General features: G+C 32.5%; 1 protein-coding gene across 1 annotated transcript in view; it reads left to right on the plus strand.

Annotated features, from left to right (window-relative positions):
* LOC129231788 (chitin deacetylase 1-like) overlaps window positions 1–26043 on the plus strand; it is a 45113-nt gene extending 19070 nt beyond the window's left edge. The window contains exons 2-5 of the mRNA XM_054866153.1: window positions 19303–19545; window positions 22597–22746; window positions 23600–23921; window positions 25038–26043. Coding sequence (XP_054722128.1) covers window positions 19303–19545; window positions 22597–22746; window positions 23600–23921; window positions 25038–25869 — 1547 coding nt within the window. The 3' untranslated portion in view covers window positions 25870–26043. The remainder of the gene's footprint in view (window positions 1–19302; window positions 19546–22596; window positions 22747–23599; window positions 23922–25037) is intronic.
* The last annotated feature ends 1195 nt before the right edge of the window (window positions 26044–27238 follow it).

A 27238-nucleotide genomic window follows, 5' to 3' on the forward strand; every position in this document is an offset into this window, starting at 1 on the left:
CGGGCTTACTTAAGATGCAGATTTCGTCTAAAACTTTTGCATTTTTAGGTGTATTAAAGAGATGTAAAACCGCGTTGCAGTAAGATCAACACGTTTTCGGTTTTCAAAATACTTTCACTCTTTTTTGAGAATTAATTTTCCACATTAGCGTTGAATATGTCCTTTGAAAATATGTTCCTAAGGGTAAATTTGCAAAGAGTTTGAAATAATCAAGTATAGTAAAACTATTTACAAGGATATACACTACTCGACACATATAACATTGGTACCAAAGACAATTTCAACGCTCGCTCCATTCTCTGTTTTGTGGTTCTTCAAAGAGAAAAGAAACCTAAATGCAATGGGAAAATTCCATCTCAATAGACTAACAATCACAGAAGGGACAATAGCCTTTATACTTTTCAAAAGCTTTAAATAATCATTCAAATCGTGGTTATGAATTGTATATGATGAAAGAGTGAGGCAAAGGTAGTTATTTTCTGAAAAATGTTTAATATCATTAGTTATAGACAACAAAATGTCATTCCACCGGATTAACACAAGCTATGGTTTTTTAGACATACCTTTATAGCTGTTCCTGTTACCGTACAAAATAACTAATAATTATTTATAAAAATAATATATCAAATGCAAAAAGGAATGCAGAAGTAGTTCTCTCACAAAATTTTTTTAGCGCCATATAGTGAATATGATGTAAAAGAACTTGCATGCGTAAGAAACTATTATTTGATTAGTAATAGATAAAAAAGAATTAATTGCACCAGTTGAAATATATACATTTTAAATTTTCAAGTCAATCTGATGAAATAAAACGGACATAACTTAGCAGCAATGCTCAATCTGTGACACATGAGCTACGCGCGACCCGCCTAGTTTATCGTTCCAGACGAAGAAAGGTAACATTAGCTTGGAATTGTCCAATATGAAAATTGAGAAATATATATCCAACAGAAAACACAACAAAAAATTGAAAAAGTCATGCCTAGTTAATTGAAGCATAACCTTTTTAAAATATGTGATGCACAACTAAAGTTATCAGCATCCTTTTACCATTCATTTATTGCACCATAGTTACAAATAATAACAATTGTAAGTCAGTCCTCAGCTTGTGTATAAAAAACTTAAGACTTTTTTGTAGTTACCTACTTTTTGATAGAGCGAATCAATGCTTTATGAAATATTCTAAATGATGTTACTCATTTGTTTTAACATTAAGAGTAAATATTTAGTATAAATTTTCCTGCTTCAAAACAAGAAAACACATTCACTTAACTACTACAAAAAGTGTAGTTATCTGTTACTAAATAATAGTGAAAATAAATATTTTAAGGAAGTATTAAAAGCAACATTGTTCAAAATTAAAATATAGGGCTTGGGGCTGTTTTTTTTTTCTTCTTCAAATAACTTACTAGGGCATTAAAAATACATTTTCCTCTAATTGTTTAAAGTGTTGAAAAAGAAATAATCTTCGCCTAATTAAATTTTAAAATGATCGAGTGTTTATGCTCTGATAAGCATTTAGAAAATGCTTGTGGTTAGGGAAAGTTCTTGACAATGTTTTAGGGTAATCAAAACCACAAAGTTCTGCTTTGTTGGTAAACCATAAAATAGCTTTATATATATATATATATATATATATATATATATATATATATATATATATATATATATATATATATATATATATATATATATATAAAACTAAGTTGTATAATAATCTTAGAGAGTTCCTACATTTTTATGGAAAATAAATTGCATTGCAGAACCATTTAAAATTAAAAAAAAAGCAGTTAAAAAAAGATGCTTCGTTACCTTTAAAAGTTTGTTTTACAAAGAGATAGAAGAGATTATTTTATCATTTAGCTTGCTGCGTCTTGAAGAAATAGAAACTAACGTCTAGAGGCATTAAAATTAATCAACCACAATACAATGAAATTAACGAAAAAAATCACAATGAAAATAATTTACCTTTTGGATCGGTAGCTATAACAGAGCGATGTAAGACAGTTTGTAAAGGACGTTTAGGTACTGTATTGGCTTTCTCCGAAATTTGGAGAAAAGTTAAATGTATTTTGGCAAACACAAAATAATGAGCAATTTGATAAAACTTGGTATACATTTCAGTTTTATGAAAATGAAAACTATCAAGTGCAGGTATACTAGTTGATGAGGAAGAGTAAATCTGCGATGTAATAAAAATGGTAAGCCTAATATTAAATCTCTTAGAAAACGCCCCTCCCCCTTTCTGCATTCTGCACTAAGCTCCCCAAACCCCCTTCCCGCTTCCCTACACTCCTTTAGTGTTTCATGAAATTTCCACTTCGTTGAATTCGATTTATGATTATTTATTACAGGGGCAAATACAGAAATAGTTTTTGGAGGGAACATAGGAGAGTAAAAAGTGTCCCCTTTCCCCTCGTACAATTTTTAATGAAAAAGTTCTCATAAGGTTATTTTAAAATGTTTGTTGGAGTCCTTAAACCCAATTAACTTGCTTTAAAGTGCAGAAACATTGTGTATTAATTTACTAGGTAAAATATCCTTTTTAACATTTTAAACTAATTTTATTCTAATCCCTATACAATGCTCTAACAACGAGTGGTATTAATTTGAAACATTGTGATAATGATTAGAACACAAAGACTACGTTATTAAACAGACTCATAGAGACGCTTTCAGTTTTTATGAACTAATTAATTTTTTTCTTCATGAGAGAGAGTGTTTTACTCTCCCCCGTACCCGCTTGGACGAGGCTTCTGATGTATTGTTTATAAAATAATTATGCAGTTAAAAAAGTAATTAATAGCATATGAAGTTTATTCTCAAAGCCATGATAAAGCTGAGATTTTATTTTGTTACTACCTGTCGTCTCCATTAATATTGTGGTTTTTCATAACAAGTACAAGGCCGCCAAGAGCCTAGATAGGCGCCTTTTCAATTTGATCGCCGAGCTCCCTCAACCAGATAGAAACTAAAAAATTTATACCACTCCGATTCCGAGCATGTCTCCTCGAAGGGCCAAATTTTCGATTAGACTGACATGGCTCCCCACCGCCCCGCCCCCCACCGGCCCTGAGAAAGTTTCTTCATTTTTCATTTCTTTTGAGATTAAAATAAATCCTTAATTTCACATTCAGCTTCCTTCAAGTAATCGACTCTTCTTCTAGCTAAACAAACACTTTCATTTAAAATGCTGATTACCGATTTCATCAAATGTTAATTGCCGATTCTATCAAAGAAGAAATAATTAGGCGAATCGAAATATTATACAATCCTAGAATATAAAACCACTGAGTAAGTAAGTAAATTGTGTATTCTTTCTCCCTGACCTTTGACTATAATATTACTCCTACAGCAAACAAAAGTGATTTTATTCAAGCATGCTTCGAGTCATTCGAGTCGGGACAAAAAGACGTTTTAATTTCATCAACATTTTGTCATATCTCTTAATATTTTAATCAAACAGGGGTAAGCATATTTTTTAGTCTTTAAATTTGATACAAGGAAAGCCCTGACACAGTTATATGTTTGTTAAACAATTTTATCATTTGAAAATTCATTTATTTGCGTGCGTCACGTGCGGGACATCCAAAGTCAACCTCTTGTAACTTGCTCATGAATTACATAATACTTTTGCTCTATTAATATATGAATGTTGAAATAAATTGTACATTTTGAGAGCAAAGGTTCCAATGTAAAGGAAACTTATCTCGTTTGTTGAGAAACAATAGTTTAAACCATTGAAAAAAGGTATGTAATGTGTTTTTGAAAAATGATAGTTGGAAAACTTTGATTCATATTATGGACACGTACTTTTTTAGTATTTATCGGATTTCAAGCAAAATTAATGCATGGTTTGAATAATGAAATAATAATAACCAAGCTGGCGAACTGCACAATATCAAGTAGAGCGCAATATCGAGCAAAATAAAGCAGTATGTGCCGAAGTTTCTTTATCAGAATACTAACAATAGAGAAGTGAAAGTGAAGATGAAAATGGTTTTGTGTGTGTGTATTGAGCAGGGTTATTATTTCGGAACAATGACGGGGTGAAAACTGTGTTCGGGGTCAAAAATACCTTAAATAGGCATTTTTATAGGCATATACGGTGCCGGTAATCCGAAACAGAAATTAAATTATTTGAAGTTCAAATAATTGATGTCTGAAATGCAAATAGTTGCTTTCTATGCGTTTTTTTTTTTTTTTTTTTTTTTTTTTTTTTTGTGGTACTACGTTATAGGAGTTTTAAACTTGTGCACTGAAATGATCCTAAGCCAGTTGAATATATTGAATTATTGTGCTCAACATTATTTTTTCTTAGTTACATTAGATGTAAAACAGAGAGTACTCCTATATTCAGTACTTTTACGCTATGAAACCATATTTGTCCGTAAAAGCAAACTCAACTACGTTAAGCAGGCATAATTATGCAAAACAATCGCAGACCTGATTTTTGAGGACCTCGGGAATCTAAATTCCGTCTCAGTGCAGAATGCTGTGAGATGGTGGACGTACAGACATACAACAAATTTTACCAAATCAAATGTTAGCAATGTCTTGCATACTTCTGATTGTTTATCGTTGCTGGTTTTTACCTATACTTTTACCCCAAAGATAATTATTTCTCACAGTTGTTGTACGATAAATTTACTATCCTTATTAAATCAAGTTCAGGTTCTCCCTAAATCTCGGCGTCAGAAAATAATCTCAAAGTCTAGTTCGAACTTTGCCAATATTAAAAGTTAGCAGTGAGTTCACATAAATGTAGAAACTTCTTTTAAAAGAAAAACAATAGATTTTCCAATATATTACAACTTAAGAAAGTCAGTTTTAAGTCTCTTTTATTCTGTTATTGAAATACTCACTGGGACTCTTTTTTAAACGAATTATCACAGGAAAAAGCATGTTCGTATTAAAGAGGGAATATTACATTCTCTGTATTTACTGTTAGAAATTGGAAGAATTCACAAAGAAAAAAGAAAGAGTTCAGTAAAAACATTTTCTTTGCACGGTTTTATGTTAGTGAAGAAATTGCGGAGTATTTTTATTGCTTAAAAATAATTAAATATGTTACCTGTCATTTAATCGACCTCACTTCATGTGAATCAATATTATAGAGTTAGAATGTAAATTGTTTTAATTCAATTCTCATATAACCAACATTTTTTGTAAAAATTTTATCTTCATGTTTCTCTACTTCATAAAATAAATTGCACGTTTCTTTTTTAAACTAGTGTTAGCTGATGAAATGGTTGCATTATATGTACCTGACTCATAAAAAATTATCGTTTATTTAAATGCAATACAAAATGCTTTACACATTTTGATTAAAATTAATCCAAAAAACTGAATAAAAGCGGATTTCCAAAATATACTTGAATAATTTTTTTTTGCAGCTATTCCAATAAGAGACTCTACAAATAATGTTTCGATAGTAAAAGATTCAATTACAGAAATGAACCCACGCTGTCAGCAATAGTATTAAGCATTACATAATAATACTTAGCAATAGTATTACATAAAAGCAAATTGTTTTTAATGAAACAGGCTCTTTTGTGCTCTTCAATAGTTATTTACCTTGACGTAAGAAAACATTATGCAGGACAGGCTAAAAGTTGAACGAGTCTTTTGTAATATGTGGTCATTCTCTCCTCCTTCCTCAAAACGTGTTTATAATTATTCTTGCAATGTATTCGAGATTAACCATGCTTTTCTGCTTTGCCGCTTTGTCCTCCCTCTTTTTTTGCATCATTAAAAAAATCTAAGTTGCATGCATATTAATTCTTTACAACGCTGGTGCATGTGCAATCTATCTAAATATCACTAAAGTATTATTGTATGTCATAAAACACCATATATTTATGTATCATTAAATAAAACTTAAACAGTTTTTCCCCTCATTGCAGAATTCTATAAAATCAAAACTACGGAACTTTAAAATTATTTATGCTTAATCCATTAGTGCAAATGAGATATTTTTACCCATATATTTGCACTTTATTTTCGTAATTTTAAATTTAAGCTTTTGATTGTGATATATTCGAATACATGGAATCATTATGAATCGTAATATGAATTATGCCACCTAGTGAAACTTTCTGATTGGTTGAAGAAGAGGTCGATTGACGGTTCGGGTTTCTTACTATAGTTCAACTCAGCCGGTGAATAGGGTCATAAAGGTAATCGGCTGTCTCAGCAGTTTCCTTCCTAGACTGTCATACCAGCTGTAAGGGAGGCTCACCTGGGGGAGGGGGGGGGGGGAGTCATGGCATAGACTGCTCCATTGAAATTTAAAGGGGTCGGGGTCTCGTTCTTGGGAAGGATGGACACCTCTGCCAGCTGTTATGGCATTTGATCCTCAGTGATGAATCTCACTTTTTTCTCATCATCAGTTCTGTGACACTATATTGCTTCTCAGTGCCGATGATCCCTTATATCTGGAGACAGAAGGGTTAGTGGTTCAGTTCATCTTTTAGTGTTAAGGGGCACACTGCCATCACAGGTTTTCTCCGCAACACCCCACCTCTTAAACCTAAGGCTGAAAGCTAAGAGGTAAGGTGTTGTGGAGAAAAGCTGTTATGGCAGTGTGTCTCTTAAAACCAAACGCTGAACTGAACCACTAACCATTCTGTCTCCATATACGTATAAAGGGATCATCGGCATTAAGAAGCAGCATAGTGTCATAGAACTGATGATGAGAAAAAAGTGAGATTCATCACTGAAGATCAAACGCCTGCAGTTGGACACTGCTTAGTTTTATTGATATCTAGGGAAAGGCAGACGGCACTTGCTTTGTTCGCCAATAGAGGATAGCGACGGTTGGTGTAAGGATTGCGGTCCTTTCAATTTCTGAACCCTCTAGTGCATTTGGGATGAGGAAGTGTCCTAAACCTTTGCGGCAGCTGGCAATGCCTTTTCTGGTGTTGCCAAGACCGTGCAGCTATCATATTGCTTTGAGTGAAATGTTGCCTCATATGTCGGTTCAACAAAACTGCTTCTGTAAAGCGTATAACACGTCCCATTGCAAACTCAGACACTTTAGTGGCAACGAATGAGTCTAAAGGCATTTTTTTTTGAAAATTCAAAGTATCACAAGTAGTAGTCTGGTTCCAATTTGCCGTTAATTAGAGTAACTTCTAACAACTACCTGCGGCACAATGTTAACGTTTGGTGCAAAAGCAAATGTTAACGTTTGGTGCAAAAGCACCCACAAATTACATTTCTGCTGAAATGTTAATCATTTACATCATTCTATAAAACGTATCAGCGTACGAAAACTCGCAACTCATGCGCAATTTTTTTTGGGTGTGTACGCACTTTTATGTAAGGAATATTTTTAAGATCTGCATTTGCAATATTTATACTGTCCAGGTACAACATCAAATGTAATAAGCACCGTTTTCAATGTTTATCTTTGCTCATAGTGGCACACAAACATTGTGAGAAATGAATTTTGTTGCTGTTTCTTCCGTTTGGAAGGAAACAGAGATTGAAGGGAGCAATAAGTATCAAAAATGATTTTCCATGTCAATTCTTAAGTTCACTTTTAAGTCTGTATATTACTAGACCATAAAATCAGAGTTGAATTGTTACACGAGACTTATTTTGTAACAATGCGTTTAGAAGGGTCCTTTTCAAACGCTATTATGAGTAGACTTGGCTTTAGACGTACCACAAGAAAAATTACTGCATTATTTGAGGACTAATTTATCAAAAGGGAACATATCCATTTTCCAAAAATGTTCATTAGCTGAGAAAAATGTATTAGGGTAAGAGCAAAATAGTTTTATCAACTTTTCTGGGTACAGAATTGAGCACAAAATCACAGCAAATCATGGCCTAGTGTAAGAAATGTTTGTGTCAAAAAAACAAGGAGATATCACCATCTTAGTTTTGGATTTGTGCCCTTTTGAAGGAAAACCTGAATGTTGAAAAGTCGAATTTCACTAAAACTCTAATATTTCACCTTCTCATATTCTCTTATCGAAGTACGTGAACCTAAAAGTAGTGGATTAAAATTTGAGGATTTTGGACATGTGTTTCTTTGGATCTAAAATTCTTTGTACAGCAGATTCTTTCAGGATATGTCCCCTTTTGTTCAAAATAAAACGTGCAGAGGACGAATTTGTTACCTTTTGATCAAAAAATCACTTTACTCTTAAATAAAATAGGATTTTCCACGTTTGGAGTTCTTGAGAGTAAGTGATTTGATAAAGGTCATCTGAATGATTTAGAAAATGTCATAAAATTAAATTTTCTAAAAAGTGGATAGGTTCCCATTGATAAATTACTCATTTGTAGTCTTACAAACTTAACACATTCGAAAGAAATTCGAGACGCATTTTTTGACTGCTGTTCCTTACAGTTATCACATTGTTGAAATAAGATTATTTTGGAAGTCAAGAAAATTAATCGGGGAACTTTGAGAGAATTTTTGTTGCTGTTGTTTCCGTTTTGAAACCAGCTTTATCGATTGAAAGACGCTATAAAAACCGTATTTTCTGTGTCATATTTTATGTTCATTTTCTCTATCATCACTACTACTTTATTTAAAACGGGTGTTAAGAGGTAGAATGGCCGAAATTTTTCAGAATAAGTAAAAGCATATGCGTAATTGTTTGAATGCTCTTAATACTCGATTAATATTGATATGCCATTTAAAAGTAGTCTTGTGAAGGATTAATTAATATCCAACACTTCCAGCAGAAAAATTAGAAACATCCAAGAATTCTTCGGTTATATATTGTTATTTTTCTAGTGGGACTGCGTATTGCGTCTCCGCCCTTCCGTTGTTTGTAATTTTACGTCAAAGAAAAGTATTTATTCCCCCCCCCCCAGATCGCAATTACATTCTTCATTCCTTGAATAACACATTCTTTGATGTTACTGACCGACTAAAAAAGTCATGTTATTAAAAAAAAACTTATTTCTATTCTGAAAAAGGAACACGTTAAAAAACATTTCGCACTAGTTAATTGAATTTCAAAATAAATAAACTATTATAACTTCATTAAAAAATCGCGGGCTGTCTCGGAAAACAGCTATTAATGTTTTGACGCAAATACATCAATGTGAATTATGTTGCCTTGCATTTGAGTTTACAGCTACTATAGGTTAAAAGTGATAGTATCAAATATTGAAACAAAAGTGAGAAAAAAAAATGTGGATGAGATGAACTTTAATGTTTCAGTGAAATTATATGTAATTGAACAGTAATTACATTTTGATTATACAAAACTAAACTCAATGAAGTATGAACTGCAAATAATCGTGGGAAGTATTTCTTTTTTTCCTTTTTTATTTCCATTTTACACAGCACTGGAGCAAGTTATAAAGCACTATAAAATTATTAGACGCTACAAATCAATTTCGCGCAATAAAAATACTTTCGCCGATTATCTTCTAGATCTAATTATCCCAAAACGACTTCTTGTCTCGAGGCATTCCCATCGCACACCCCATATTCCAAATAAAATCTTCATTCTCATTTCACTTTTACAAGAGGAAATACAACAAGAGGTCAGCTTCCTGTATTCGGACAGGAGGAAGTTTCGAGCCTGGGAGCCAAGGAACATGTTTTCCTGCTAAAATGCAAACCAGAATTCAGGTAGTGTGATATTTATTTCCTGAATTTAGACATCAACAGAATAAAAATACATTTACACGTGTATAGCCCAATGAAATAGGAAATCGATATTTAAATGCTACTTTGAAAATAATCGAATTACTTGCATCATAAAACAACGTAAGAGAATGCTGTGATAAGTTGAAGGGCACATAAAGTACTTTAACCTCTTAACTTTGAAAAAAAAAATAGTTAGTTATCATAACTTCGCAATAAATTTAACCCACTTGACATACAACGACATCCGGGAGACGTCCCTCATTTCAAGAGCGATTTTAGATTTTGATGTGACCGAAACGTCAATTGAAATGCCATTGCGGTTAAGTTCTTCAAGCTTTCATTCATTTCATGTGCCATTACGGACTATGGTGTCTTATGGTGGTATGTCAGTGGGTTATTCAACTTCGAGAACTTTTGAAAAAAAAAAAAATCTAAAGGGATTTATTTTAAAAGGTATTTTAAATATATTTAAAAATATATATATTTTTACTAAATTTTATGTCGGCCACTTTGTTTAGTGGTCAGAGAAGTCTGACTGCGATGGGGAGGCCTCAAGTTCGAATCCTGGCCCGGGTATGGATGTTCTTTGTCTCTCCTGTCCTTGTCCTTTCTTTGTGTGAATGTGTTGTGCTGTGAATGGTTGTTTACCCTATAAACGGGTCCTTATGGCATGTGTGTACTGTGGAAGTCGGACTTGAACCAAATTACGGAACAGTTGGAAAAGTGAAGCAGCGCCCCCCAAATTGCCAGCCTGGCTGGCACAAGACAACAACCAAATTTCGTTGAAAAGTTATTAAAACAAACTTTGAAAGTATTCATTTTTTTTATCGAATAAGCTGCAGTTTTTCTTTTTATTCAAACGTAATTTTGAAAATCCCAGAGGGGTCAAGAGATGTATAAATAGTGATTAGTGGATGAAAAAAGGTGACACAAGTGATGCTTTCCTCTTCTTTTGAACTAAACTTTTTTAAAGCGTTCCCTGAAAATAATTAACTTTTAAGTTTGTCATCGTAAAAAAAATGAAAGACAAACCATATTCAGATAAGAAATGATTTATTTTTTAAGGAAAATAACCTCGGTGTTTCAGTGGAATGTGAAATTAGGAAAACAAATTGAGTTTTTCCAGCACAACATTAATTACTCACCAAAATCCTTCCATGGGACTTCCTTGACATCCTAATTCAAGAATTTAGTCGATTCCACTTAATTTGCTTACTTATTATTTTAGTAGCGAAAAAGCGGCAATACCCATAACTTTTGACACATTTTAATTTTCAAAAATTAATTTATTGATTTGTGAAGATAAAACAAGCAATGCTCTCCTCACTTTTTTAACTAAACATTTTTCTGATGTTCCTTGAAAATAATTAACATTAAAACTTTTCACCATAAAAAAATGAAAGATAAACCATATTCTGATATGAAATGTATCATTTTTATAACCATTGAAATAACCATGGTATTTCAGTGAAATTTTAAACTAAGGAAAAAAACACAAAAATTGCTGATAAAATTTTCCGCTCGATATCAGAGATGGTGTACAAAATACTAAAATTGCAAATTCAATTGACAGAGTTATTCTGCGAATTAGTTTCATGTCATGCTTGAGTTAAAATGAATTTTGTATGCACAAAGGAATTCTAAAAAGTGGAAATTTGAAAGATCTGTTTTGTGTTTTATTCACTGAATCTGGCAATTTTAACATTTGTCGGGCGTTTTCCCTACATTACCTAAATCTCAACAACATTCTCCTAAATACAAACAAGGAAGTCAAATTATGTTTTAATAAGTTAATGTTTAATTCGTGAAAGGCAATTAAAGGTGAAACTCTCTGAAATTCCAGTTCTGTCATTGACTGAATAAGTACAAGGTTCTTCTTTCTTTCCGGTTGAGAATTTTGAGAATTTTTATCTGTTGCATTACAAATAACGTTCAAAATTACATGAAGCACCGAATAGAAGAACAATTAAGAACTTGCATGCAATTTACTTTCTAGAAACGTTTCAGTAAACAATCGGTTGAAGCTAAATCTGAAAAGTATAACTGCTTATTAGATGGAATTGAAAGTTGTAGAAATTATTTTGATTTGTGAAGCTTATTGGAAAATATCTGCTCGTGATCTTTCAGCCTCGGGCGAGTTCGTCATTCTTATTTCTCCTTCGTAACGTCTAAAATCGAGGCCAGCCGGGCTTTTTCGAATGTCCCCATTCGAATCCAGCTTGGACTCGAAAGACGGGTTCCACCTCTCACTACGATCATCTTCTCACCCTGACCCACATAGGCACGCTTTAGATTCGTCGTGGTTCCGCGTTCACTTGACGTCATGCTTCGAAAACCACGCAAAATACCATCACCAACAATACACAACTTCGGAATTTGCCGACGCCTTACCAGACAACAAACGTGCATGTCATTATGCTGGAGGCTCGACCAATAAAAACAGTGACAATTATTGTACTTTCGTTTACGAAAGAAAGCTCATTGCCCAAACGATAAGTCTCTCGTTCATCAATATATGCATGCTAAGTAACAACAACAATGATGTTCTCCTGGAAGGTTTCTGTTCCTGTTAGGTTGTTTAGTCAAACTTCGTGGCTCGTTGTGAGGAAATAAAACGATTGATACGCTAGAATGAGTAGGATTGCAATTGTCAAATGTGTTTTTTGAAACACAGTAAATTGCCTTGCAGGAGATTACATGGGTGTATGATGGATATTGCTCTATGAGCATTTTATGTACAAACATGCATGGTTGATTACTGGGAAACTATATGGAATTGGAGAGGTTGTCTTCCCCGATAGTAGGGGAGAATAGGGAGGAATGGGTAAGCTGCATTTATGTGCCGAAATAAGATGGGAAAAATTATTTCTGGCATGTCCAAGAGATGTAGCAGTTTTAGACTGCTGCTACATCTAGTGGAAAAGTTAGAAATATTTTTCCACGTTTTGACATTTTATTTCGGCATAAAGTGTAGCTGTTTTACCCCGGCTCGCACCTAATCAGCTGCAGTATAACCCCGATTTAACGATTGCCAATCGAATGGAAAAAGTTTTCGTGAAATCAAGGATATCGTTAAACCGAAGAGCATATACATTCAATGCAGTTAAATTCAGACCAATGAAATGTATTATTAACTTTAAGAAATCGTTAAATCGAAGTTATACTATATCTACAGAACATTATTCATAATAATATTCTGTAAATATAGTATATTATTCATAATGCCAGGTTTATTCGCACGTTTAGCATCGTGAACTAAGCAAATGTCATTGCAAAAAAAAGCATGATCTTGTTCATATAGTTGAATTAAATATATGAGACACTTTTGAAGGTTTACTGCAATATAGTATTATGGTACTGCGCATTATAGTCGAAAAATGGTTATCCATTTCTTTTTCATAACTCAAACACTGTACGATTCTGAATTCTAATCAAAGAAAATCTTTAAAACCAACACGTTCAGAATAGATCATTTAAAATTTAACTGCTTTGAAAAACTTTTGTATGCACCAAAAATTATTACTTAACTAAGTTCGCATTTGAATAATTCAAATAACACATTTTTACACTTGCATGTTATTCAAGTTCGATAATGAACGTTAATGACATGCAAGTGTAAAAATACGAAGGATTATGTCACAGATTAACACATTAAGTGTCATGCCAGTCACCAGTGATTGATACTGAACTTTTCGTTCAGGTTGCGTGACGATGAAATTTCCGGTCAAACCGTGGGTTTCATCGGAGACTGACATTATGAAATTTGATATGAAATTAAAAAATGTCAATGTTTGTAAGTAAGGATGATATAATTAATATACTTAAATATTATTTGGGAAATACTTTCATGGATTTATTTGAACTTCTCCAAGTAGAAAAGCAATTGTCCTTTAATACCTTTGAACTGCACGCGTGGCCTGATTGGGAGTTCTTCATAAATGCATTTAACGTGTTAAATAAAACTCTTCTCTTTGAAATCATGACTCATCATATGCTATTGATAAAAATATGCTAAATCCTGAGCTTCTTCGTTTCTATCATAAAATCTCCAAATACGATTACGTGATGCGCTCAAACATTATTTAATCTTTCTTCTATAATTACGCAATCATTAATTGTTCTCTTAATCGCCAGAAGTAACTTGGATCTTTTCGGTTCTCGGCTTAATAGGTCGCCTTTCTAAAGAAATCGAACCGGGTCAATGTGCGATTATCTTTAAGTCTTTATTCTACACCATCTCCTCTTGGCAGAACAAATATAACAATTGAAAACATGCTTTTGAAAACGCCTCTTATTCAGAACTTTTCAATACTGTCTGGTTACAGTTGAATAACAAGCTCATTTAAACACACGTGAAGATGTTCAGATAGTGATATTTGCTTCTCTCGTCTACTCTTGTTTTGAAATCCTTGATAAAAAGAAGTTTTTTTTACATGTTTCACGGGAACCTGCATAATTAACTTTGCAGAATTGTGCTAGTGCTGTACTAAATATTTAATTACTATTTAAAAATTATGATTTAAAAATATTGGTAATAAATATTTTATTATTATTTTCATGAGATCATTTTCGAACTTTTAATCGTATTAATATTTCAAGTTTAAAAGCAATTGCTTTGGACCAGGACCCAGGGTTGCTATTTTTTTCTGATTAGCTGCACCCTTTGGAGCATTAAGATTTTCTCACGACACCCTCGTCTTTTTATAATACGTATGAAATATCAGGGGAGCCCACTTGGGGGGGGGGGGGAGGGGATCATGGGGCAGACTGCGCTTTTAAATTTTCAGGAGGGGTTGTTTTGAGGGGTGTTTTTCTCTTTTTTGGGAGGGGGGTCTTCGCGACATTTACGGGGGTGCACCATTGCTCTTAGGGGGGCACCCCTGGGAATATTGATAAAACACTTCGTTGCATCTCTCGTCTTTCTCTGAGGCACCCAGGGAGCTGCCCGGTTCTCACTTTAAGAATCCCTTCTTTAGACTATTAAACCTTTGAGAACATAAGCTTTGCTGTAGAAAATCGGTGTTTGTGGTGTTTTCAAAAAAAAAAAAAAAACTAGTTTGTTTTTTAAACTATTATGATTGTAATGGCTCAAAAACATGAAAAAATGTAATGCAGACATTATTTGTAATTAATAACTTATAATATCAATTTGAACTTAGGGGATATGTATGTCCCATAATGATTCTTAAAAGGTTAATTTTTACTTTTTCTTGAACATATAATTAGCAGTGATGAACGTATGGTTCGCTATCAATTATTGTTTCAAGAAAAAATATTTTTTAGCAATTTCAGTGCCACATTGCTATTACTAATATTAGCATCAAAGCATTTAAATTCAGTAAAATAACATGCATAAAATTATGAACGCAATAAATTATTTAGCTTTAAGTCAGTGTCAGCAGTAACACAAGAAAAACTCGTTAGTCTAAACTGTTTGAGATTGATTCATGTGAACAAATATTTTGCCTAATCAAGTAGTATTTTATTCAATTTTATTGAGAACAGATTCTTGTATACTGAAATAAGGAAAACATATTGCTGCTATTATTATTATTGTCATTGGTGCTTCAACTTCATCCTTTTTAAGTTTGTAGAAGGTTGCGAAGTTTTTAATGTATGTTCAAAGATTTATTGGGATTGATGGACAGTTCTGGAAGGCTATATCAGTTAAGAATAAAATCAAATTTAAAGCCAAATTTAGTTCAGTTCTACAGCTAAAATAATCGTTCAAAAACTCTCATACGTTTCATAATAAGAAGTTAAAAATATAAATATTAATAACCAAATAACTGAATTTGTTGAGAGCAAAATTGAAAGCTTCGGCGTGAGGAGAAGTTTTTTGTGTATAGGGCGATTCATTTTTTTTTTAATGAAAGAGGTGATGGTATCCATCCTGACGAGTAGTAATTACCATGAAACATAGAGTCGCATTCCACTCGAAGAGAGAAAATGCGGCCAACATGAGCAAGTCAACGCCCTGAAAGTCATTTTCACCAGCGCCTCGTAGTATAATTTCTAAGCAATACTATGAAGTAAATATACCGTTGGCAAGTTTATAGTAAAAGCAGCAGTCATATTTTAGGAGTAATCTGTCAAAAAGAACAGGGGCACCTTTTAAAGAAATTTTTTTTTTGACATTTTCTACATCATTCCGATGAACTTATTCGAAGCCCTTAGTCTAAGTCGAAACGGAACAAGTAGTAGTTTATTCAAGGGTAAAATTTGGCTTTTCTTTGAAAAGGTAAAAAAACAGTCCCTTAAAATTTTTCAGAGTCTTTCGAACAAAAGGGAACATATTTTGATTGAACGTTGTTTAATGAAAACTTTTTTTTTCAAATGTACTCGAGTTCAAATTCTCCGAATTTTAATCCACTAAATTTAGAGTTAAATACTTCGGTATGAGGCTATGAGGTGGTGATATATTAGAGTTTGCTAAAGCTGGGGCCATCCACATTATGGTTTTCGTTCAAAGAACCCATTTTCTCACTTTTCTAACAAAACGATACGTATCCAAAATTGAAATCGCGATATATCTTGATTTTTTTATATGAAAATTTCTTACTTTGAAACATAATCTGTTATGCCTTTATCCTCAGTTTTGTACTCAGAATACATGATAAAACGATTTTTCTGTTAGACTAATTCTCTCCCTCTTTTTTTCACCTCTTGAACATTTTTGAAACAGGATGCGTTCTCTTTTCGAACATTAGTCCTCATTTGTTCAGATATGATTCAGTAGGAAATCAAAGTCAGACTTTTACCCATCGTGCAGGTTTTAAATTAGCAACACGCTTAAATGCCTCTTTTGAGCACTTGCTTTAAGTTTTTCTCTAAATCAGTGGATCTCAGCTATTGAGGAGCACTTGGTACCTTTCTAAGCGACCACATACGATAAAGATATCATTTAACAACAAGTATGCTAGGTGAATGAGTTAAATCCAAAAATGTTCTTAAAATAGATTTAATTACAACTTTATAAATGATAAACATTAATTTTCACTAACTGTTTTTGAACCACATGAGAATTGCTTGCGTACCACTAGTGGTCCATGGACCACAGGTTGATAATCACAGCTCTAATTAGTGAATTTGCGCAACTTTTGGTATTGTTCATTTGTATCGGCAAACCTGTTGTAAATTCAGATTGAAATCCAAATTTTATTCTTCTTTGCTTCTCAGATGAAATGCGACAATACTCCATGGTAATTATTGCTCCTCTGGATAAGTATTGTCAGACCTCGTTTCGCGTGAAAAATTTGGAAACAGCCTATAAAGGTGAAACCAAATGAATCAGTTAAGCAGGGATAAAGGACATTTTTCATTTATTTTAACTCAAGACTAATTGTATTAACACATACAAGTTTATGAAAAAAATTCTTTAACCAAGTTGAGCTGGATCAATTGCAATTCTAGTTTTCCAACAAAAATAAATCAGATTGATATTAATGAAGATCTTTTTTTTCTTCCGTAGTCATAACTAAACTAATGAACCTATGGCAAAATGCTTCAGTTATGCTTTTTTCTGTTCGGTTTTGCCTTTAAACTTATAGTATTTTCATTCCAGGGAAAAACAACTTGTTTGAATAAAAAAATAATAAAACCTGTGTAACAAATATAAAGAAATAGATAGAAAATAATTAGCTATACAATGCGTAAGATAAACAAAATCCTTCTCAAAAAGGATACTCGCTTGCTGAAAGGAAGCTATGAATGGCTTATATTTAGATCGTCTCTTTCAAAATATTTTTCCCAGCTTGAAAATAAAGTGGAAAAGAATGAATGAACTTGTTAGCATCATTTGACAACATTTAAAACAGGTTTAAAGCATTTGTTTTGTTGTTTGCTTGAAAGTGCGTGAACTAGACATTAAAAATGCTTGACTAACAGATTAGCAGTAGTAATGAATTTTAATTCAGTCTTAATGACCAAGTTGAAATATTATTCTTAACAGGTTTCTTGCATATAAGAAAGAAAGTTAGCGTCACGAAAGAAGCATTGGCGTTAAAAATAAAACAGAACCTCATTCTAGAAAAGTGAATATTACAGTTGGAATCGTTACAGGAATACAAACTTCTTACCTAAACAGATGCTTGCATTGTTTAACCATTACAAAAAAATTTAAATATCCCAGAAACAATCTTTGCAAATTAACAAAAAGAAATTGCTTTCCAATTGGTAGAGGGTGAGTCAAAAAAGATGTACAAAATTTCAAATTGCTATATTTTCTGCATTACATGTTGTATTTGAATTCTGTCACATGTATTTAAAAGAGGAGGCTGTAAAGTTTTGACCAATAATCACTCGAGCTTTCTAGAACCGTACCATGCTGTAGCGCCAGTTTCATTGAATAACTGCATCAGTTACAAGCGACATGCTATTATGGAGCAAAATATTTTTTACGTTCCCCCTGATTAGGTCCACTAATTTTACAGCCTACGGTTTTTTCTTATAGGGGTTAATAAAGGATGCTCTTTGTGCACCACCTCTTCCCAGAGAGTTAAATGATCTACGAGATTGTATCACAGCGGCGCTAAACATTTGCAGTTATAACATTAATTTGTTATATTACTCGCTCTACGTAAATGCAAGTTTGATTGCATAAAAACACGGCGCTTTCTTCAGCTTTTTGAATATGCTACGTAAAAACAAATTTTATGCAAGCTCGAAAACCCAACTCAGCATATCTGAAGAATGTAGTGTAGCAAAACTCTACCCAGATATTTGATGAATTTATATGAGTTCGTACAGCCTTAGTTCTTAATCTAACCCAGCCCAAATTACAGAGTTAACTTCTTCAGAGCAAACCACTTCCGTTTAAATTACCACATCCGATATCGAACAAAATTCATCAAATACTATTCCCCCTTCAATTAATGATGACTATTTGTCGGTTATGCTTACCATACAATAATAAAATTACCTTAACCAGATTTTCCCCTAGAAACAAATATATTTATTCAGGCCGAATTGCGATCACTTTACAGTTCGCACATCCTTCATAACAAACGTACAACGTTCGTACATCCGTCTAACAAAGCCCAAAACACAGAATCCTCCCAGAGCACCACTTCCATTAAAAAACCACTTCAAGTATAACGAACAAATTTATCAAATGGTATCCCCCTTTCAATTAGTGATAACTTGTCCTCGATTATGCTACTATACAATTGATTAAGCTACCGGGATTAAATTTCAGAGTTTCCCCTGGAAACAAATACATTTTATTCACGCCAAATTATCATCACTTTTCAGATTATATTACGACTGTTAAGAGATATTACGTAGCCACAAGGGTTATTGGTGGTTTAATCTGTCTTAAGAAAAAATTGCTCCTGAGTATGGTGTTACGCTTGTAATTATAAAGAAATGACTACTAATAGAAATATCTATAATCTAACTAAAATTCTTGGTATAATTGTGATACTTATTCCTAATTGAAAAAAACATTGCTCATTTTCATCCTCTACTTAACGATCACTTTTTACTACAACCGTTCTCTACAGCGCAAGAAGAGATATAAATTCGAGTTTTCTCCTCATGAAACAATTGCCGGAGAGAAGACTTTCTACTTAGAGATTACTTTCATTTGTGTTGCATGGCTATAAATAACAATCATAACTGACTACTTTCTTTACTTTCACACGAATTTTTGAATAAACAATTGATATTTTTTTCAGGGGACGCTAAATCCGTGGTAAAACGACAAGTAGCAGCAGATACACAAAATGATGCTGAACTATGCAAAAACCGATCTCCAAGTGAATATTTTAGGTTGACAGCAGATGAAGATTGCCGAGATGTCGTCCGTTGCTCAGTGCAAGGTCTCCTGGCTTTGCGATGTCCTTCTGGTCTAGCTTTTGACATTGAAAGCCAAACTTGCAACTGGAAGGCCAATGTTAAGAATTGTCAACAACTCGAAAGTAAGTCACGACTATAAATAAGTTTGATGCTATAGATAAATGTTGTTGCGACAAGGTTTTTTCCCCCAAAAGTGAATAGTTTTGTAACACTGGTCTGAGACGTAAAATCTAGAATAAAAACTTGTAGTAAAAGCACAGATCTTAAAATTAATAAAAAATTTAAACTGAAAATCTTAAGTTTTACATATGCTTTGCGAAGTGATGAACAGTGCGCGGTGCAGCGCTTTACAAAGGCAGGTGCGGCAAAGTACATTGCAGCGGCTTCATAAAGAGCTATACATAAAAAGTAGCTTAATGTTAACTTATGCTTTATAGGGATTATGCTTTACAAAAAAAAAGTAGAACTTATTCCTTACGATATGCTGAGCTTCAGCTTTTAATTGCTGCATTCAAGCTTAAATATGTGCAAAACTTAAGATTTGCAAAGCGTGAAACTTAGAATTCAGTCTTTCGGAAGTACCATTAGCTACAAATTATTTCACACATCCACCTTTGTTTTACATACCGTATTACCCCGCATTATCCGGCATGTCGGAAAAAAAAGCAAAGTTGACCAGCATGCCGTTAAATTCGAATTTTCCGGCATGCCGGATAATTCGAGGTTTATTTTGCAACAAAACAAAAGTAAATTTCCCCTTTCAGTTCCAATCAGGAAGCAAACCACTGTAAGAAAAAAAATAAATAAATCCCGAAAGTAGCCTTCTTTCAAAACAAAATGAGTATTGCATATAATATGTGCTTGTTATTTATGGTAGGTCATTATTAATGGATTTAGTTATATGCCAATAAAGTAATCAATTCAGAAGAAAATCATCGTTACTGCGATTTGTTCATATTTTTTTTAAATAAATTATTTTAGGTTCTTTTTAGAGAGGTAAGTTTAATTTTTACTTATTGAATAGTTATGGTAAATCCTTTAGCACTGGTTTAGGGGGTGGTAACTTACTGCTTAAATGTTTGCTTACTTAGTTTTAATTTAATTTTTATAAAATTATTCGTTATTAAACAATATTTTTCTTTTTTAAATAACAAATGACATTGTTAGTAAATAATTTTTACAAGATTAAACTGTTTTCTAATACTAATAAGATATGTATAAAAGGTATATTCGATTTTAAGCTATAAATTATTAATATATTTTTTGGATAAAGTTTGTGTGTATATTTTGCGACATTCATCATTATATTTCATTTTCGTGACGGTAAACGCACATACGAAACAATCTTATCCATTCTTATAAAATTATTTCAAATTAAATTTAAGTAATACGCAGCTTAAAGGTATCCTCCACCAGTTAATTATTCTTTTGAAATATGATCACGAAGCACAAGCAGTCTCACACGAAACTGTCTTTTCTTTTTTTTTTTTTTTTAGCAATCAAAATAAACTTATTGTTTTCAATTTTACCGTAGTTTCGCATTTTTCAATCTATTTACGTTATGATTAGTAGACATCGAGTAACTTGATACATTGCGCCAGATACAGGGGAAGGGACATGGGTTCATGACACACTCTCCCCCAAACCGTCGACAATACTATCCATCCATCATTACTGAATGTAATTTTAATTTAATAATTGTATACGGGATGGATGGATACAGAATATCATGCTAATATGTTATTACACATTTTATTCAAATACGTAATGAAATAAGTGTAAGTGTTTTCCATAATCTTTTAGGTTTATAAAAATTATTTAAGTAAATATTTGAAATTATGCCATTTTTTAAATTGTACTTTATTGACATTCAAATAGTGTCGGAAATGCTTCGTACCCCAAAACTCCATATTTTTCAGCATGACTCTCCTTAAAATGCTAGGCTGTATTCACCCCTACATTGAGCTGAAACCAATGAAATCCATGAAGATGAAATTATGAGGGGAAAAATAGCTTATCTGGAACTATTTCTTCTCGTTGCCTTGCCTCGCATGTAGAAATAGTACATACTTATTTTTATTTATTTCTTTTTATTTTTGGCAATTTTTTTCGAATTATATATTTTTCGTTCTTGTTACTATTTCTATATCTGTTTGAAAAAAAGATTTAGATACTGTAATTAGGAATGATTATTCTTTAAATTATATCGAACGTATGCGTTTCGTATACTAAATATATTTGAATAAATTTATTTAGAATGTGCTTTCCGTTTTTGATTTTTTTGAATAATTTTGGAACATTATTTAACTTTAAACGCTTAGATGTGTTAATTATAAATAATTACTTTTTGAACCATGTCAAAATTAAAATATTCTTATATCACAGATATTTAAATGAATTAATTTAAGATGTTTTTTTTAAGTTTTTAATTTTATTATTTTTATTTTACTGTTGTATGTTTTAGGAGCATTTTTCAGAACAATTTTAAATGCTTAAAATTATGAATGAATATTTTTTAAATTTTATCTAACTTAAGAATTTCTTCATACGAAAGATTTTTAACCCCCCTTTTTAATGTTGCCTACTTTTCAAAATAAGCATTTTACTTTTAAAATTACAATTTAACCATCATTTTATTTAATATTACAGCTGTGGTATTTCTTACTGCGTAGATAATTTAATTTTTGATGATTGCTTCATGCATTACAGTACATTGTTTAAAATACTGCGATTAATTGAAGTTCATTTTGTACATTTAGTATAAATAAAAAATTCGAAAAGACAGACTGAAATTTAAGTAAAATTATAGCTGTCAAAAGCACAGAATGATCAAGAAAATGCATAATAATTCGAAACGTTTCACACACACACAAAAAAAAGTAGGAAACAAAGAAAATAAAAGAAGAGAAAGCGAAAGAAAGGAGATGAGGAAAGGGAAAAGAATGTTTCAAAACCTGGCTACAATTTTTGATTGCTTCTGACAAACTGAAATTTTCAAATTCTTTTTTTCTTAAATTTTAAAATAGGAGTAGAAAATTTTTGGTCTGAAAGACCAATTTAAATGATGACTCATGAAAAAAGCATCTGAATTTGCTTTAAATTTTGCCACTTGTAACCCTTGCTTGAGTGTAAATAATATACTAATTTCTTATGTATTAACTCGTCAATTTCAGAACCTCGTCTGGCCACTCCTCTTCTGGCCACTGATGAACCAATATGCGAGAAAGGGAAACTGGCTTGCGGAAATGGTGAATGCATTATGAAAGAATTATTTTGTAATGGTGCCCCAGATTGCCCTGATGGATCAGATGAAAATGCTTGCAGTAAGTATAACTTACCTAATTAATGACTTCAAACCTTGGAATTTTTTTTTTTTAATTATTGCAAATTATCTGTAACACAGATAGTGCAACGAACTTATTAATCGAAGTTCGGAAAAATATTATCAATCAAAATACTTTGTAGCAGCTTGCAGTAATGTAATCCTATTGCTTCAGGATTTTATTTTATTAGTCATCTTTATGCCTCTAAATTAATTTTGCATCTTTCTCTGCTGAAAACAAAACTCTTTTAGCAATATTTTTGTAGCTTCTTCATTGGCAAATAAATTATGCCTTCAAAAGTTTACGACTTTCAGACAATAAAGTATTTATACTCAAGTACAAAAAGAATACAAGCTTTTGCACTTGAGTGCTTGTTGCTTTTTTTTCAAATCACTAAACGCACACACAAATTTTTTAAATCATCTTACATAGAACATTTATGAAATTAAAAAAAAAAACAACAACAATGATTGAACTGATGCGTTATCAATAGTGCATGTACCTTAACTATGAACACTAATTGAGCAATAAAAGTTAGATACAAATAATATTTAGGAAAAATACGTTTTAACCATAAGCAGCACGAAACAAAAGTCATCTATTGTGAGATAGAACACAGAGCATGAAACACTAAATCTAGGAATGCAAGCTTAGGGGAAAAAATTCTTACGCTTTTCAAAAAGTTCGTTTCTTCCTCATCCCCCCACTCTACTTCAAAAAAAAAAAAAAAACTCTTCAGAAATTTACACGGCCATTATATGGTACGCCGATTGGGATAACAGGTGCACTTTATAGTTTTAAAAATTATAAAATAATCGCATAACTAATCCTCGATCCTATTTTTTCTTTACAGCCGTAGACAAAGATCCTAATCGTGCTCCGCCTTGTGACCAAAACCAATGTGTTCTCCCTGATTGTTTCTGTTCTCCTGACGGAACTCAGATTCCTGGAAAACTTGAACCCAATGCAGTACCTCAGATGATTACCATTACTTTTGATGATGCTGTTAACAACAACAATATTGACATATACGAAAGGATTTTCCGAGAAGGACGCAACAATCCAAATGGATGCACAATCAAGGGTACTTTCTTCGTCTCGCATAAATACACCAACTATTCGGCTGTCCAAGAGCTTCATAGGAAAGGACATGAAATTGCTGCTCATTCCATCACGTAAGTTGTAAAATTATCCGCAAATGAAGTACCATTAAATTGTAAATGAATAGCTCTGCACTGACTTTGCAACTGAAGAAATCCAATTTGGTACGGCATAATAATTTGAAATGAAAATTGTCTAAAAAGGATAAAAGGTGACTAAAGTCAACTTTTTTCTGCTGCACGGCTTCGTTTCTTTGGATTGAAAAGGAAGTTGCCTTTGATTCTAAAATTCTTGAATGCAATTTTCATTGTAAGCATGACCTATCACCTTTGAATTCTTCAACAGCTAAAGAAACTAGCATTCCAATGTACGATGGCATTTAAAACTTGTGTCTTTAAAAATAAAATGTAATCATACTGCTCTTTCATTGTTTCTTTAGATTTAGAGAGTATTCAGTATCATTCGTAGGATTTATCTATAACTTTGCTGTGTTTAATGGCGTGATATGATTCAAATGATACTGCTGTTGTTATTAAACAACAATTTAGAAACTTGATTCAGTAGCAGCTTATTCATATACTCCAATAGTTTGGACAAAGTATAAAATTTTAAAATTTCATAACTTAAAAAATCTTTTCTTTAAAGTAATTGACCACCTGAAAATGTTCAATAACTTTTTTTACGTTCATAGTGGTTTAACTGAAGGTTTAAGTAAAGGCTGGGGATTGTGTGATCTTAAATACCTTACGCAGTTTTTCTTTCTTATGTTTGTTAAGTTTTTATTTAAATTTTGGACTTCACAATAAATAACATTTTCTCTAGCTGTTCAAAATGTACTCGTAAGTCCAAAACGTCTATAATTAGCCTTTTAATTCGAATGATAATAGTTATAATAATAGGAAAATATTAGTTAAAATTACAGGAGATCATTTCACTGACTTCTTTCGAAACGCAATGCATTCTAAACAACTTTGTGAAATTACATGCAACGAAATTCACTTACTTCGACCATATTGTCACAAAATGTTCGATTTTTTTAACATCAAGTTTACTATATTTCCAAGTTTTTGGGCAGTCAAAAAATAATAAATTTATCTCAACCAATTCTGAAATTTTTTGAGTTACATTGCTATACTCTACATTAATTCTTATTACTTCATTAATTTATATTCTTTTGTTTCTTACTACAGACATAGAAATGACGAGAAGTACTGGAGTGAAGCAAATGTTGAAGCCTGGGCAAAGGAAATGGCTGGAGTTCGACTCATCATTGAACGTTTCTCAAACATTACAGATAACTCAGTTGTTGGCATCCGAGCTCCTTACCTTCGAGTCGGTGGAAACAACCAATTTTTCATGATGGAAGAGCAAGCTTTCCTTTATGATTCAACCATCACAGCTCCTCTGAGCAATCCTCCCCTTTGGCCATACACTCTGTATTTCCGAATGCCTCACAAATGCCACGGAAATGGACAAAATTGTCCAACTCGATCTCACGCAGTCTGGGAAATGGTCATGAACGAATTGGACAGAAGAGATGATCCAACATTCGACGAAGAACTTGCAGGTTGTGCTATGGTAGACAGTTGCAGCAATCTCTTGACTGGGGAGCAATTCTACAATTTCCTCAACCACAATTTGGACAGGCACTACAAAACCAACAGAGCTCCTCTTGGACTATTTTTCCATGCAGGTTGGCTGAAACTTAACCAAGAGTTCAATGATGCTCTTATTCAGTGGGTTGACGAAATGCTCGACAAGAATGATATATATTTCGTAACCATGACACAAGTTCTTCAATGGATGCAGTCTCCAACCGAGCTCAGTTCCATCAGAGATTTCGCACCATGGAAAGAAAAGTGCGAAGTGAAAGGACAAGCTCTGTGTTCTCTTCCTAACGCATGTCCCCTGACCACCCGAGAGTTGCCTGGAGAAACAATCCGTCTACACACCTGCATTGAATGTCCTCAAAATTACCCATGGTTGGAAGATCCAACAGGAGATTACTTCGCATTTAAATAAAAACTTTAAACATTAGACATTTGAATGAAAACTTCATACATTTGTACAGAAAATAAAATTGTAAATCGCCCTTTTTCGAGTTCAATTTTTTTGAATGCTATGTTTAGTGAACTCATTTCAAGGGATTTTCGACAACTGCTCGTTTTATATAAATTGTTATTCCTTCGTTTTGTGTCATAGTGCATTTCGCTAATCAATTTTTACTGCTGCAACATTTTTACATGATAACCTACTACGTTTGTAATACATATATTTCTCACGAAATGCGTTGCTCTTAAAAAGAAAGCGTGATTAATTAACACGTTGACCGCCAAGCTACGAAATATTCGTAGCATATGAGCTTGACTAAGACCTGTTCTTGTGAGTCAGTTTTGGTTAACAATTATACAGAAAAGTGTTATTTTGTATCCCAAAGGGGTGCAGTTTGGTAAGACAAGTATTTTTTTTACAAACTACAAAAGTTCATAAAATATTGCTATTTGTTTTATAGATATTGAGGGTTAACTATGAGACAAAAAGTTTAACAAAAAAGTTTCATTTCGCAATTTTTGTTCTTAGTTTTCATTCATTTTGGTTCATGGATCAAATGAGCAATAAATAATTAATTTAATTTTTCATCTAAAATCAAAATAAATGTACTAAAAATGTTTAAGTATGGAATTTTTTTTAAAAATACTTATGAGCTAATTTTTGTAATGAGTTTTGAATAAACTTACGGAGTAAAACATTAAAAGTTAAAAAAATTAACTACAAAGACAAAATAGATCTAAAATATCAGAAATAATGCCTTTGGTATCATTTTATCCTCAGTCTATCATTACCAACCACATGCTTATAACTTTTGCGCTGGATGGTAATGACATGAATGAAAATGATCTTTTAACATATTTCCCCTGACAAAACACAAAATATAGCTACTTTCGCAAAATTTTTAATGTTTTGAACAAAAGCTCATTTAATAACTGTATCTCAGAGCCAGACTGCCTCAAAACACTCCCCCTAAAAATTTCAATGGTGCAGTCTACGCCATGACCCACCCTAGGTGGGAACCCCTGCCATGTGAAAATAATTCTTTTTAAAAAAATCTTTTAAATTTTTTACCAGAGATAAAAGAGCGCACGTCCCATCCTTTGCATGCGCAAAAAAAAAAAAAAAAAAAAAAAAAAAAAAGTTTTTTCCTCTCGCTTGTAAAATTATCATAATGTGACTTACGTTCTTCTGGCTTTGAGGTACAGATATAAGCATGAAAGAATAGAATTGCACAATAATGTTAAAAATAGCTCATTATGAGTAAGGATGGTAATGACAGCCGTTAATTAATTTTTTACTGTGATGTTAAATACTCCTATAATCAGAAAGCATAGGAATT

Source organism: Uloborus diversus, chromosome 10, assembly GCF_026930045.1.
Source record: "Uloborus diversus isolate 005 chromosome 10, Udiv.v.3.1, whole genome shotgun sequence".
Lineage (NCBI taxonomy): Eukaryota > Metazoa > Arthropoda > Arachnida > Araneae > Uloboridae > Uloborus > Uloborus diversus.